Genomic DNA, 13,978 nt, shown 5'->3' with positions numbered 1-13,978 from the left:
TATTTGATCCTCTGCTGCCTTCTCTACTTCATCCCTCAAAGCTACCCATTCTTCTTCTACTGTATTTCTTTCCTCCATTCATGTCAATTGTTCACTTATGCTCTCCCTGAAACTTTGTAAAACCTCAGGTTTAGTCAGTTTATCCATGTCCTATCTCCTTAAATTCACACCTTCTTGCAGTTTCCTCAGTTTTAATCTACAGTTCATAAACAATAGATTCTGGTCAGAGTCCTTGGAAATGTCTTACGGCTTAAAACCTGGTTCCTAAATCTCTGTCTTACCATTATATAATATATCTGATACCTTCTAGCATCTCCAGGCTTCTTCCATGTGTACAACTGTCTTTGTTGTATACACGTCCATATAACACGGATAAATTTAAGTTCAAGTAAAGATATATTCACACTAATCGTCAACGAAACCGAGAGAGACGTCACCATCAAATTGAACTGTTTCCAGGATGAATTTTTCATTCTGTAGCCGAGTATGCCCTGGGATAAAACCTCCTGGCAAATGAGAACTGTGTGTTGGACCGTGATTCGAACCCGGGACGTTTGCCGTTCGTGGTCATGTGCTCCACCAACTGAGCTACACGAGCACGACTCGTGAGTCGCGACTGCTTTACTTCCGTCAGAACCTCACCTCCTACCGACCAAACTTCACAGTCTCATCCGGCAGACTGTTTTAATCTGCCAAGAAGTTTCATAATCTACTGTAGGTTAAAAAATTCATTCTTGAACATACCTCAGGCTGTGTGTAAGTCATCTCTCCGCAGATATCCTTTCCTCTAGGAGTGCAGGTCCTGCAAGTTTCCCAGGAGAACTTCTGTTAGGTATGGAAGGTATGACGTGAGGTACCGGCCGAAGTACAGCACAGAGGACGGTCGTGAGTCGTTCTCGGATAAATCAGATAGTAAAGCACTTGTCTGCGGAAGACAAAGGTTCCAGGTCCTAAACCCCGTCCCGCATACAGCTTAAATTTACCAGGAACGTTCACAATGAAGTTCACATTAGACGGAGCGTCGCTCACCCTGGTGCTGAATGGTGATATTACGTTATGATACAGCATCCACACTACAAAAAGTTGTACTATAGCAGTAGTATTAAGGATGTAGTAATGATAGTATAGTTTATCAACGACCAACGCAAAATTCATAATTAATATTTTTCACGAAGATCGTATGGTAGATTTTCCATACGGCTGACAGCTGAAAGAAAAGAAGTATGGTCCAAACATTGCAAAACGTCAATTTTTATTTGCATGAGACAGTGTATACACACATTCACATTAAATGATATTCCGAAACACTTTTTCACCTTATCGTTTTGGTTTTATTTTGTTGCTAAGTACCAAACGGCGTCAAAACAATATTTCCCTTCTTCTCTCAACAATACTTCTGTACAATCACACATACGTATTTCTAATGATAACTGTTCAATTTATTTAGTGCCAAGTGTAGGTTTATTGTTTGTCCAGCTATTTTAAAATCTGAATCAAACTTTTTTTCATGTATTTGAACTATTTCGCGAAAACACCAACAGGAAAATGTCGACCTCCTCAATATCTCACTAAAACAATGCAAACAACAAAATGAGGATTAAGAAGTATCAAAATCACGAACTCTTCTATTATAACACCAGTGAGCTGAGTGAAATTAGGTCAACTACCCTCCTTAGCAGACTACTCTATCGTCGGTCAGCAACCTCAAAATTGTCTTGAACCTGATGTTCTCTTCTATTTCGCTGCATTCCTTACAGTTGTAGGCCTGTGTGTAATGTGTAACGCGGACTGCTTTTGCCTCACGTTTCGCACCCTGGTGTGTGATGCGAATCAGACTTAAATCTTTTCGATGGCTGGGTTTGCCAACCTCCAGTCATAAATGGAGATGACTTCCAGCAGGACCGTAACAGTACCTCATGTCACCATTCGCTAGCAGCCAATCAGCCTATCAGCGCTCAGCTCATCCCAGGAAACTCTGCTCATTCTGCACCTTTTCATTACTGTAGTTTGCAACTCCTTCTCCCACACACCACTTTCATTCTGTGGAGCATTGCTACACTTCTGGTCCATGCGACACTGATTTCCACAAAACTCCCGTACAAATGGTTCTTTGTTGCTTGTTAGTTTATTCTGCACAGCTGGAACATCCCTCCTGTCTGTTGTCATTGTGAACGTCCAAGTACTTACATCGGTTTTTATTTTTTTATTTTTTTTGTTTTTTACACGCCCTTCCGTTTCAGTGATCATATACTGAATTTTTCCAGTACTTATGCCACTGCTCTTTTCCTAGTATTCCACCACTAATTTTCTATGCTTAAATCATGTCGTCTTCGTCCTCAGAAACAACACGTGGTCATCTACAAACAGCATATAATATATACTATTCTCATTAATATTTTTACCTTTTGGAATTCGTTATCTATTTCACTTTTACTTTGTTTTGGTGATTATGTCGTTTTTTAAGACAATTTTACAAATTGTTCGGCAACCAGAATGGCACGGTTTTTCATCGCTAAGTCCTCCAACTCACACTGTTCGCTCAGATTACTGCACATCAATAAATATTCGGAGCCCTGCCTTCCCCCACATTCACAAAGTTCGTCATCATTGATACACCCTTTTTTGAGATGAGTCTTGCATTTGTTCTCAATCTCTTGAGGTTCTTCCAAGTCCTGTATTCTAGACGGCCAGGAAAAGAATATGAACGTCATTTCGCGCATTTCCTGAATGACTGTTATATAACGTAACATTTGTTGTCGTTCTTGTTGAATTCACCAAATGCTTTTAGTTTCAAGCATATGTGTCAGGAAGAGAAGCCGCTACAACCTAAATCAGTTATTTTCGTGAGGAATGAACTACACAACCTCATCACAGCACCGAACAGGGTTAGGTTACATCTACGACATAATGTTGGTTGTTTACACAGTTTAGCAACAATCTGCAATAATTTACTAACGGAAACCTAATAATAACTACTAATTGTAGTTAGAAAATAGTACCTCACAATACTTCAGTGTTCACATGCCACGCGGGGGGTAGCCGCGCCGTCTGAGGCGTCTTTTCACGGTCAGCGCGGCTGCCCCCGTCGGAGGTTCGAGTCCTACCTCGGTAATTGGTGTGTGTCGTCCTTAGCGTAACTTAGTTTCAGTTAGATTAAATAGTGTGTAATCTTAGGGACCGATGACCTCAGCCATTTGATCCCATAAGACGTTACCACAAATGTTCACATCCACTGAACTGTCTTTACCTTCGGTCTGTTCCTGAATCCAGCGACAACTACGATCGCTTGTATGATGTCCAGTTTGGCTCGTCTTGTCGGCGGCTGTAGAAACGAACCTGATGCCCTCTTGAGGTACCGTACGGTACTGTTGCTGGTACTGAGTTTAGTGGAACCGCGTGTCGGCTTATATCAACGTTTGTCGGATAAAAACGATAAACTGGTGGTCAAGATCGCAGGAATTCTTTCGACAAAACTAAAGCCGCCATCATCGGATCTAGGAAGGACAGAAAACACTATAAAAGTGGGCTTGGATTCCACTTGTATAATATGTATACCTATAAATTTAGTTACATACCTTAGGACACATACAGGTCACAACATCAAGGCAAACAATGGTGATATATCAGTTGCCTATAACACGCAGGCCTTTGCATTTGCTTTCCGATATGCCGTATATGTGACCAGGTAGCTGTACAATTGTGTAGGTCTGCAGCTTTCATAAGTTTTCTATATGTTTACGTAATACAGTAATCTCTAGTAATATGTACAAGCCCTAATTACGTAGTGTTACCACACACGCAGACCCTGTTATGACGCGAGCTGCGACATTCATTGACGCCTCTTCTGCTAGCGCCATCTCGCGACGCGGCCTGTAGTATAAGAACAGAGCCGAGTTGCGGTAGTACGTAGCTTGCGCTTGTATGGGATGGAGCCACTTAACATTTATAATGTCATCTCTCTTGGACGCCTATGTGCTATTTACGCCGGCCGAAGTGGCCGTGCGGTTAAAGGCGCTGCAGTCTGGAACCGCAAGACCACTACGGTCGCAAGTTCGTATCCTGCCTCGGGCATGGATGTTTGTGATGTCCTTAGGTTAGTTAGGTTTAACTAGTTCTAAGTTCTAGGGGACTAATGACCTCAGCAGTTGAGTCCCATAGTGCTCAGAGCCATCTGAACCATTTTTTTGCTACTTACGACAATTTCGTAAGGCCTGCGTGTTATAGGCAACTATTAATATCACCATTGTTTGCCTCGATGTTGTAACCTGTATGTGTCCTAAGGTATGTAACTAAATTTATAAGTATACATGTTACATAAGTGGAATCCAAGCCCACTTTTATAGTGTTTTCTGTCCTCCCTAGATCCGATGATGACGGCTTTAGTTGCGCCGAGAGCGGTAATCATGGAATAAAAAGCATTCCTGCCATCTTGGCTACCAGTTTATCAAGCATCTAGATCGCTCCCACATGAGCACAATGTGCCCTACAAAGTTTGTCGGATAGATCTCCACTTGGGAACTCTTTGTGTGACGTGAGGCGGAAGCATAAAGCAAATCTTCCCTCGTGTGCCCTCTAAGGAGACTAACCGTAACTATGGTACATCAGAGCTGTAGTCTGTTCGGAGCTCTTCCACAAGTGACTGTGATCCGTGTCTTCGAAAGGGCTCAGCAGTTGCTATTGTTTTTCCTGTTCTTTGAGCTGGCCGCACGAAATCCCATTTATTCGTCCTGATAATATGATGCAGTGTAATACAACGTAATTTTCGTCATATTTTGTGTCTCACAGCTAGCTTAAAATCAATGTAGTGCAATAAGAGAAGCATCTCTAATCTATAGAAAACTAGGTAGTACTAGTGTCCTGCTTATACAGATACTTCAAGCCGTGGAACGTCTGCTAGGCCCAAAGTGCCAGCCCATTTGATCTTGCATTCATCTGTTTTCGTAAACATTTCCCTTATGTTTTAGTGTCTGCTCTTACGAAGCCGCTATTCTCAGCTCCAGTGCGACTGTGCTTCAAGTCTCTGCAGACTCTTCGTGTTCACGGGCACGCCTCATGCTTTTGCAGACTGCCTGCTGTACGCCATCGGGAAGCCTGTGTACCATCGATGGACGGACATGACTTACGGCAGTTGGATGCGAGACGCCATGCCGCGGCCCGAAGCCAACGCGGAGAAATTCTGGGTCACCAACGAAACTGACCCGTACCACCTGTACGAATTCGCCAACAAGACTTCCTTCAGCAAGGACGTACCGACCAAAGTCTATAAGCTGGACCACCCATTCAAGGTAAGTACCACAACAACTGTCGCCACACGAGATCCTCTTTGTAGTCTGCGTGCGTGTTTACATCGATCGTCAGTGATGAAAATTTAAGCTCGGGCGCGCAGCCGAGTAATCGGGCAGCTGTGCGTGACACCAAAATTAAATCACGCGTCGTGCTAGCAGCGATGCGTGCAGTCCGCGCTTCAAACAACGTCCTGTCGCTCAAAGCCATGCGACTCGCGCTCCATCGCTTCACACGTATTTAGTAATTATTTTTATTATTCCGTCAGTAAACTGTGGTAACGTTGGCTGTTACTCCTAAGCAAATTGCTTCGAGGCAACGAGAAACCGTCCTTCTCTGTGTCACGTACAGATAAAATAACAAAATAAAAAGCGAAAATTATGGTCAAACATTACCCACACTCCTTACATGGGTCCAATATTCTGAACATAGGACAGCAAGATCTTTGTTTCACCTCAGATTTGGGTCTGTGGAGGTTATTGTAATCATATGGTATATAACTATTTCTTCATGTGTGACAAGTGTGATCCACGATCCAGCTGACAACAGATTGCAAAGATAGTACGTTAACAAAGACTCCTATCAACTTTGCGCATCATTCTTGATGTTCTCTATTAAGTTACAATAACAACAAAATACTCTCGTTAAAGAGTCTCCGTGTCTTCTTACTGACTAAGTCTTAAGAAAGGGAGTTTGTACTATTGATGAAGTGAGTAGAATTCCTCCTCTCTTCGTCCAGATTTATGTTTATAGATATTTTAAAACAACGAAAGCCACTAGTTTGTCTAAATCAGTTAGAGTTCCCTCATTTTTCCATTTCTTCTGTTTCTCCCAAAACCACAACAAGATGCCAACAATCCTAGTATATTTGACATAGTTTTTAACACACCCAGTAATCTGGCTAGCTGCGTCCTATTGACGGATGCACTGAGCCTAGTTCATTCATTGACAATTGTCGCTTAGGATAAGTGGACAGTTTACACCTTGTGACACAATTGTATCAAGGTACAAATAAGTTTTCGATACTGCGTCTACTGATACTTTCTTCTTCCCAAATTTTAATCAAGATATATTAATGTGATTCACTGACATATTTATTAGTTTTATTCCATAGTTCGGCCACCCTTAATTTTAACCCAATATTTTTTGTTCTGAAATAATACTTTATAATTCGTTAATTGTTGGTGGTTCTGAATCTGGTTTATCAGATTTATTCCGAGAGAATTCGAATTTTTCATGATTGAGTTCACAGTTCAAGAGTTTCTCAGAGTATTCCGCTAATATCCTACAATTTTCTGCATTGTTGTGAACATTGTTCCCATTAGCAACTCGAAATTCAAGGGTTGATGCTTTTAATTTTGATAGATTTTGCTTGAAAGTTCTGTAGCAGTTTCTTGTGCTGTTTTTTGTAAACTCCTCATCAATTTGGAGGAGAGTGTTGTTTTCGTGTGTCTTCGTAACCTTATTTCTATTCTTATCTACCGTTTTCATAATTATAACGAAATTTAATCTATTTTTCTCCGTTTTTTGCGATTTCCTTGTGGCCAATACTGTTTTTTTTTATTGCAATGTATATATCACGTTCCACCGACCATGATGTTTCATTTGTGTTATTTTGGATTTTTTGTTTTGTATGCTTCAGTTTCCAATTTTTTGTTTGGGGTGCTATTTGTTCAACAGAGAACTGAAGATGCCACAAAGTAACAATAGTCATCGGAATGAATGCAGAGATATGACTATGGAAAGCAGACTGACATGCCTCCAGGAGGAAGTCAGAATGGCTTAAGAAAAACAGCTTGTATATTACTTAGCAAGATGCATGAGAATCTCCTAAAAGGATCTGCTGCGCAATTCTCAAGTGATCTCAGAATAAACTTCCAATCACCTCTGATTGAGAGTCCCCACACTCCATATGACCTCCGAATGACATCCAAATGGCACACCTCTCTTTGAACTCACGGTGCTCCCAGGCGGATCGACTGATCTCACTCCTCCAATAAACTCTGATTCATCTTGAAGCGTTACTGAGAACGTAAACCATGTTTCAGTCACAGTCCCAATTGAGGGATATCAGAAGTTGATTAGCTGATCGTAGAAATGCTATACGATGTGACACCAGTTTTTTCCCTTTTCCCTCCTGTTAAACAAAAAACGCAACTGATTGAGATGGGGAAGGGCCACTAAGCGTTTTCCTTCAGTAACTTTTGCATTGTGTCAGACTCTCTCGTCGTCTCTCTGTACCTTTCCTAGTATGTAGCAGGACATGATGTATGAATGTGTGGGATATTTGAAGGTGCAGAGCTATTCCAAATATAGTTAAATGATGCAGTAGGTTTCTCAAAAGAGAAACTAGGGGAGCTAAACACAGGATTTATTGAGATACCTCAAAAAGATCGATTCTGAGAAGCGCAGAGGACCGAGGTTGGCCTCCGGCCACTACGAACGTTGCAGTTCAAACAAAGTGTGGTGTCCAGTTGTTAGCTATGCTCGAACAACGTTAGGTAGTCGACAGACGAACCGTGCTTTTGATCGTTAACGTTGAGCGTGCTACTGAATGCCATGCGACTTGGGCATAGGGTATGCGTGCCCCAACGTGGTATACACGATCAAAACGCGCTGCAGCGGCAGTTGTCGGGTGTTTCTGGTTCTTAAATCACACTGTTAACGAAATGGGTACGCCTAAAATTCCTACGTTAGCTCTGCATGGGAATTAGTTCTATTGAAACGCAAATCTCGTCCGTTGTCGATATGCTAGACACGTTGTTCTGTCTGTGAGATTCATAAATAAAAACTCGAATATCCATGGACATGCTTTAAGGCAACAATGAAAGTACCATGTCCAGCCAATAAAACACAGCGCGATACAACTTCACAATAGTGCGATACAAATTTACAATAGTTCTCCAAATAAGATAAAAAATATTACATCATTCTCACCCTTCAGTAAAACCCTAAGGTCATACTTAGCCTTAATCACTGCTCCTACTGAGCAACAGAATCTTTACAACTTATGAATTTCAAAACCTAAAAGAGAAAAGGGTGAAAACATCGTCCTGCATGTAGCGCAAGCTGCCCTATAGATTAAGCCAATCTACAAACTCACTCCTCAGAAAGAGCATTGTTATCTACATCTACATCTACATTTATACTCCGCAAGCCACCCAACGGTGTGTGGCGGAGGGCACTTTACGTGCCACTGTCATTACCTCCATTTTCTGTTCCAGTCGCTTATGGTTCGCGGGAAGAACGACTGCTGGAAAGCCTCCGTGCGCGCTCTAATCTCTCTAATTTTAGATTCGTGATCTCCTCGGGAGGTATAAGTAGGGGGAAGCAATATATTCGATACCTCATCCAGAAACGCACCCTCTCGAAACCTGAACAGCAAGCTACACCGCGATGCAGAGCGCCTCTCTTGCAGAGTCTGCCACTTGAGTTTGCTAAACATCTCCGTAGTGCTATCACGCTTACCAAATAACCCTGTGACGAAGCGGGCCGCTCTTCTTTGGATCTTCTGTATCTCCTCCGTCAACCCGATCTCGCACGGATCCCACACTGATGAGCAATACTCAAGTATAGATCGAACGAGTGTTTTGTAAGCCACCTCCTTTGTTGATGGACTACATTTTCTAAGGACTCTCCCAATGAATCTCAACCTGGTACCCGCCTTACCAGCAATTAATTTTATATGATCATTCCACTTCAAATCGTTCCGCACGCATACTCCCAGATATTTTACAGAAGTAACTGCTACCAGTGTTTGTTCCGCTATCATATAATCATATAATAAAGGAACCTTCTTTCTATGTATTCGCAATACATTACATTTGTGTATGTTAAGGGTCAGTTGCCACTCCCGGCACCAAGTGCCTATCCGCTGCAGATCTTCATGCATTTCGCTACAATTTTCTAATGCTGCAACTTCTCTGTATACTACAGCATCATTCGCGAAAAGCCGCCTGGAACTTCCGACACTATCTACTAGTTCATTTATGTATATTGCGAAAAGCAATGGTCCCATAACACTCCCCTGTGGCACGCCAGAGGTTACTTTAACGTTTGTAGACGTCTCCCCATTGACAACAACATGCTGTGTTCTGTTTGCTAAAAACTCTTCAATCCAGCGAAACAGCTGGTCTGATATTCCGTAGGCTCTTACTTTGTTTATCAGGTGACAGTGCGGAACTGTATCGAACGCCTTCCGGAACTAAAGGAAAATAACATATACCTGGGAGCCTGTATCTAATATTTTCTGGGTCTCATGAACAAATAAAGCGAGTTGGGTCTCACACGATCGCTGTTTCCGGAATCCGTGTTGATTCCTACAGAGTAGATTCTGGGTTTCCAGAAACGACGTGATACGCGAGCAAAAAACAACAGATCGACGTCAGAGATATAGGTCTATAGTTTTGCGCATCTGCTCGACGACCTTTCTTGAAGACTGGGACTACCTGTGCTCTTTTCCAATTACTTGGAACCTTCCGTTCCTCTAGAGACTTGCGGTACACGGCTGTTAGAAGGGGGCAAGTTCTTTCGCGTACTCTGTGTAGAATCGAATTGGTATCCCGTCAGGTCCAGTGGACTTTCCTCTGTTGAGTGATTCCAGTTGCTTTCCTATTCCTTGGACACTTATTTCGATGCCATCCATTTTTTCGTTTGTGCGAGGATTTAGAAAGGAACTGCAGTGCGGTCTTCCTCTGTGAAACAGCTTTGGAAAAAGGTGTTTAGTATTTCAGCTTTACGCGTATCATCCTCTGTTTCAATGCCATCATCATCCCGGAGTGTCTGGATATGCTGTTTCGAGCCACTTGCTGATTTAACGTAAGACCGGAGCTTCCTAGTATTTTCTGTCAAGTCGGTACATAGAATTGTACTTTCGATTTCACTGAACGCTTCACGTATAGCCCTCCTTACGCTAACTTTGACATCGTTTACCTTCTGTTTGTCTGATAGGTTTTGGCTCGCTTAAACTTGCAGTGAAGCTCTCTTTGCTTTCGCAGTAGTTTCCTAAATTTGTTGTTGAACCACGGTGGGTTTTTCCCGTCCCTCACAGTTTTACTCGGCACGTACCTGTCTAAAACGCGTTTTACGATTGCCTTAAACTTTTTTCCATAAACACTCAACATTGTCAGTGTCGGAACAGAAATTTTCGTTTTGATCTGTTAGGTAGTCTGAAATCTGCCTTCTATTACTCTTGCTAAACAGATAAACCTTCCTCCCTTTTTTTATATTCCTATTTACTTCCATGTTCAGGGATGCTGCAACGGCCTTATGATCACTGATTCCCTGTTCTGCACTTAGAGAGTCGAAAAGTTCGGGTGTGTTTGTTATCAGTAGGTCCAAGATGTTATCTCCACGAGTCGGTTCTCTGTTTAATTGCTCGAGGTAATTTTCGGATCGTGCACTCAGTATAATGTCACTCGACGCTCTGTCCCTACCACCCGTCCTAAACATCTGAGTGTCCCAGTCTATATCTGGTAAATTGAAATCTCCATCTAAGACTATAACATGCTGAGAAAATTTATGTGAAATGTATTCTAGATTTTCTCTCAGTTGTTCTGCCAGTAATGCTGCTGAGTTGGGACGTCGGTAAAGCGAGCCAATTATTAACCTAGCTCGGTTGTTGAGTATAACCTCCATCCATAAGAATTCACAGGAACTATCCACTTCTACTTCACTACAGGATAAACTACTACTAACAACGACAAACACGCCACCACTGGTTGCATGCAATCAATCCTTTCTAAACACCGTCTGTGCCTTTGTAAAGATTTCGGCAGCCAGCTTTCTGTACCTATAACGATTTCGGCTTCGGTGCTATCTATCAGCGCTTGAAGTTCCGGTACTTTACCAATGCAGCTTCGACAGTTTACAATTACAATATCGATTGCTACTTGGTCCCCGTATGTCCTGACTTTGCCCCGCACCCTTTGAGGCCGTTGCCCTTTCTGTACTTGCTCGAGGCCATCTGACCTAAAAACCGCCCAGTCCACGCCACACAACCCCTGCTACCCGTGTAGCCGCCTGCTGCGTGTAGTGGATATTTACGTAACATCGAAATTGTGGTATGTTGGTTGGTTGGTTTGGGTAAGGAGACCAGACAGCGTGGTCATCGGTCTCATCGGATTAGGGAAGGATGGGGAAGGAAGTCGGCCGTGCCCTTTAAGAGGAAACATCCCGGCATTTGCCTGGAGTGATTTAGGGAAATCACGGAAAACCTAAATCAGGATGGCCGGACGCGGGATTGAACCGTCGTCCTCCCGAATGCGAGTCCAGTGTCAAACCACTGCGCCACCCCGCTCGGTTGTGGTATGTACTCAAATTAATGAGAAAGTGTCAGAACCTAACAAAAACGCGTAAGCTAGAAAAAAAAAAGAAATATGTAGACGTAGAAGTGGGCTTCGTCAACGGACAGAAATATTAATTCCGCGGTATGATACTGTGGGGCAGCAGGCCAGAGTGGCCGAGCGGTTCTGGACACTACAGTCTTGAATCGCTCTGCTGCTACTGTCGCAGGTTCGAATCCTGCCTCGGGCATGGATGTGTGTGATGTCCTTAGGTTAGTTAGGTTTAAGTAGTTCTAAGTTCTAGGAGACTGATGACCTCAGAAGTTAAATCCCATAGTGCTCAGAGCCATGTGAACCATTTGAACTGTGGGGCAAAGTTAATTTTTTTGAGTAGTTTTGAGTAGTTCCCTTTGTAACATAGACGCGAGCACATGTCCACGCCACTTCCATGTGGCACCCTCGTTGCGAGAAACAAAGTGCTTTGTGAGCAGAAAAGAATAGAAAATGCTTGTTAATGGTAATAGAAGCTAGATGCGTGTTTTTTAATCATTTTGTGAATTATGGCGGTTTGGTTGGGTCGTAAGTCCATGCCATGTGTAAATGAGCGCCCTAAGAGCCACAGTATCTTGGTTTTTGAACGTTTAATAGCGTTGGAGGAGTCATAGATATATTCCGAATTAAAGGAGGTATGCCTCACGTAATTAAAGTTGCTTTTCTGTTGATTTCCTCTAATGCTAACATTTTTTTTGTGCTGCGGCTCCGTGGTGTATGAGTATGCCTGTGGCTTATATGAGGCAGGAAGATATTAGTGCGATGTTTCATGGCTCTTTTAAGAGCAATTTATTGGAATTTAGTTTTTTAATATTAAGGAACAATGTCTGTCTGCTTGAAACAGTCATACGAAAAGTAATGATGTTTCATAGTTTCTTTATACGTTATGATTCGCATGCAATTCGATCTCATTCACAATAATCTTTGACAATGGCCCTCCGGCACCCTAGCACTGCAACTGATTGACCAATTTTGTTGAAATATTTTAAAAACAGAATACGGCTTTCACCATTCCTGCCAGCGCGTATTTGAATTACATGAGAGAGAAACCTGCCACGTCATTCTGACTGATGACGCGCATCTATATTATCACAATCAATTAAAATTGGTGTTGTCTAAATTCTGTAATTAGTTAACGTTTCCTCTGGGCTCAACTCTCGTGCGCAGATGCATATGTGGATGCCCAGGCGTTTCATGCTGTAGCTTCCCTGTGTGACTGTGCTTCCGCTTTAATTTACACAGCAGTGATATTTCGCGTAATGCTTCGCTGAATACTTCAGCATTAGATGCATCATGGGACTGTTGTTTGCCCTAGAGAGAGAGAGAGAGAGAGAGAGAGAGAGAGAGAACTAATCCCCCCCTCCCTCCCCACCCGCCCCCTCTCCCCAATCTCCTCATAGTGTGACCATTCATAGCGTAAACGTAAGAGACCAATTAGGAACCAGAAGTAATACCAACGTATGCAAATGAGTAGGGAGCATACACAAATATGTGTTAGAATTACAGACATTTGTTACCTTTCATACCCAATTATTCGATGATTAACTTCATTCCACAGCTATAAAGCAATAGGAGCCCCCGTGTAGTTACCTTAAGAGATGCTAAATTAAGTAGTCATTCGCCCACTCTCTCCCATCCCCCTCTTGACAATTCAGTAGATCTCTGTTGTCAGACATGAGTAAAGCAAGCGGTTACCGCCCCCATTACTGAGAGCGTTGGTTTTGTGTGCTTGTCGCGTCACCCGTTGCATGAATTAGTCCTTTGCCATTAATTCATTAATCAAAATTTGAGTCTTTGTAATGAATTACACAACAGAAAGAAATTCTCATGCACACTTAATCTAAGCGTGCAGTAGGGGAGGGAGATAAACAGCACAGTATCACAGTATTACAAGAGCTCAGTTCGCTCTCAATTGCTTCGTGTCTAATAGCGTAAAGCATAAAAAACCACTAAAAAAAGCGTAAGGCAACCTTGCACTCTGTCTGACTAAAAAGATCCCTATGCTACCCCTTCTCGGCAGTTTTGTTAATGTTCCTCCACTCTTTCTTATAGGGAGCTGAGTTTCTCATGCTATCATCTTTGTCATTAATGGGCTTAATCTGCAGTGTCACCCAATGAAGACTGGCGCTGGGTAACTACCCTGAATAAAGGCCCTAAATGCCTGATGTTACTTCGAGAAGTCTATGGGTAGCGCTTGTCGTGTTTAATGGGGACTCTGGCGTCGTTCTCACACTGGCCTCTGTTGTGGTGCCACCCATCGTCGGCTGCCGGTTCCCTAGCGGCTTACGTGCCAGATTTTCTTGTGAAAACCGCAGAGAATTCCCTCAGCTATTTCCCTTTATTCCTGAGCAGTTGGGAAG

The 13,978-nt window shown here is 42.7% G+C and overlaps 1 protein-coding gene across 1 annotated transcript in view; it reads left to right on the top strand.

Moving 5' to 3' along the window:
* Positions 1-13,978, top strand: part of LOC126483615 (uncharacterized) — a 733,734-nt gene that overhangs the window by 576,427 nt on the left and 143,329 nt on the right. The window contains exon 11 of the mRNA XM_050106657.1: positions 5,065-5,285. Within this exon, the coding sequence (XP_049962614.1) occupies positions 5,065-5,285 (221 nt within the window). The remainder of the gene's footprint in view (positions 1-5,064; positions 5,286-13,978) is intronic.

The sequence above is a fragment of the Schistocerca serialis genome, chromosome 6 (genome assembly GCF_023864345.2).
Source record: "Schistocerca serialis cubense isolate TAMUIC-IGC-003099 chromosome 6, iqSchSeri2.2, whole genome shotgun sequence".
Taxonomy (NCBI): Eukaryota; Metazoa; Arthropoda; class Insecta; order Orthoptera; family Acrididae; genus Schistocerca; species Schistocerca serialis.
This window is presented reverse-complemented; position numbering and strand designations above follow the sequence as displayed.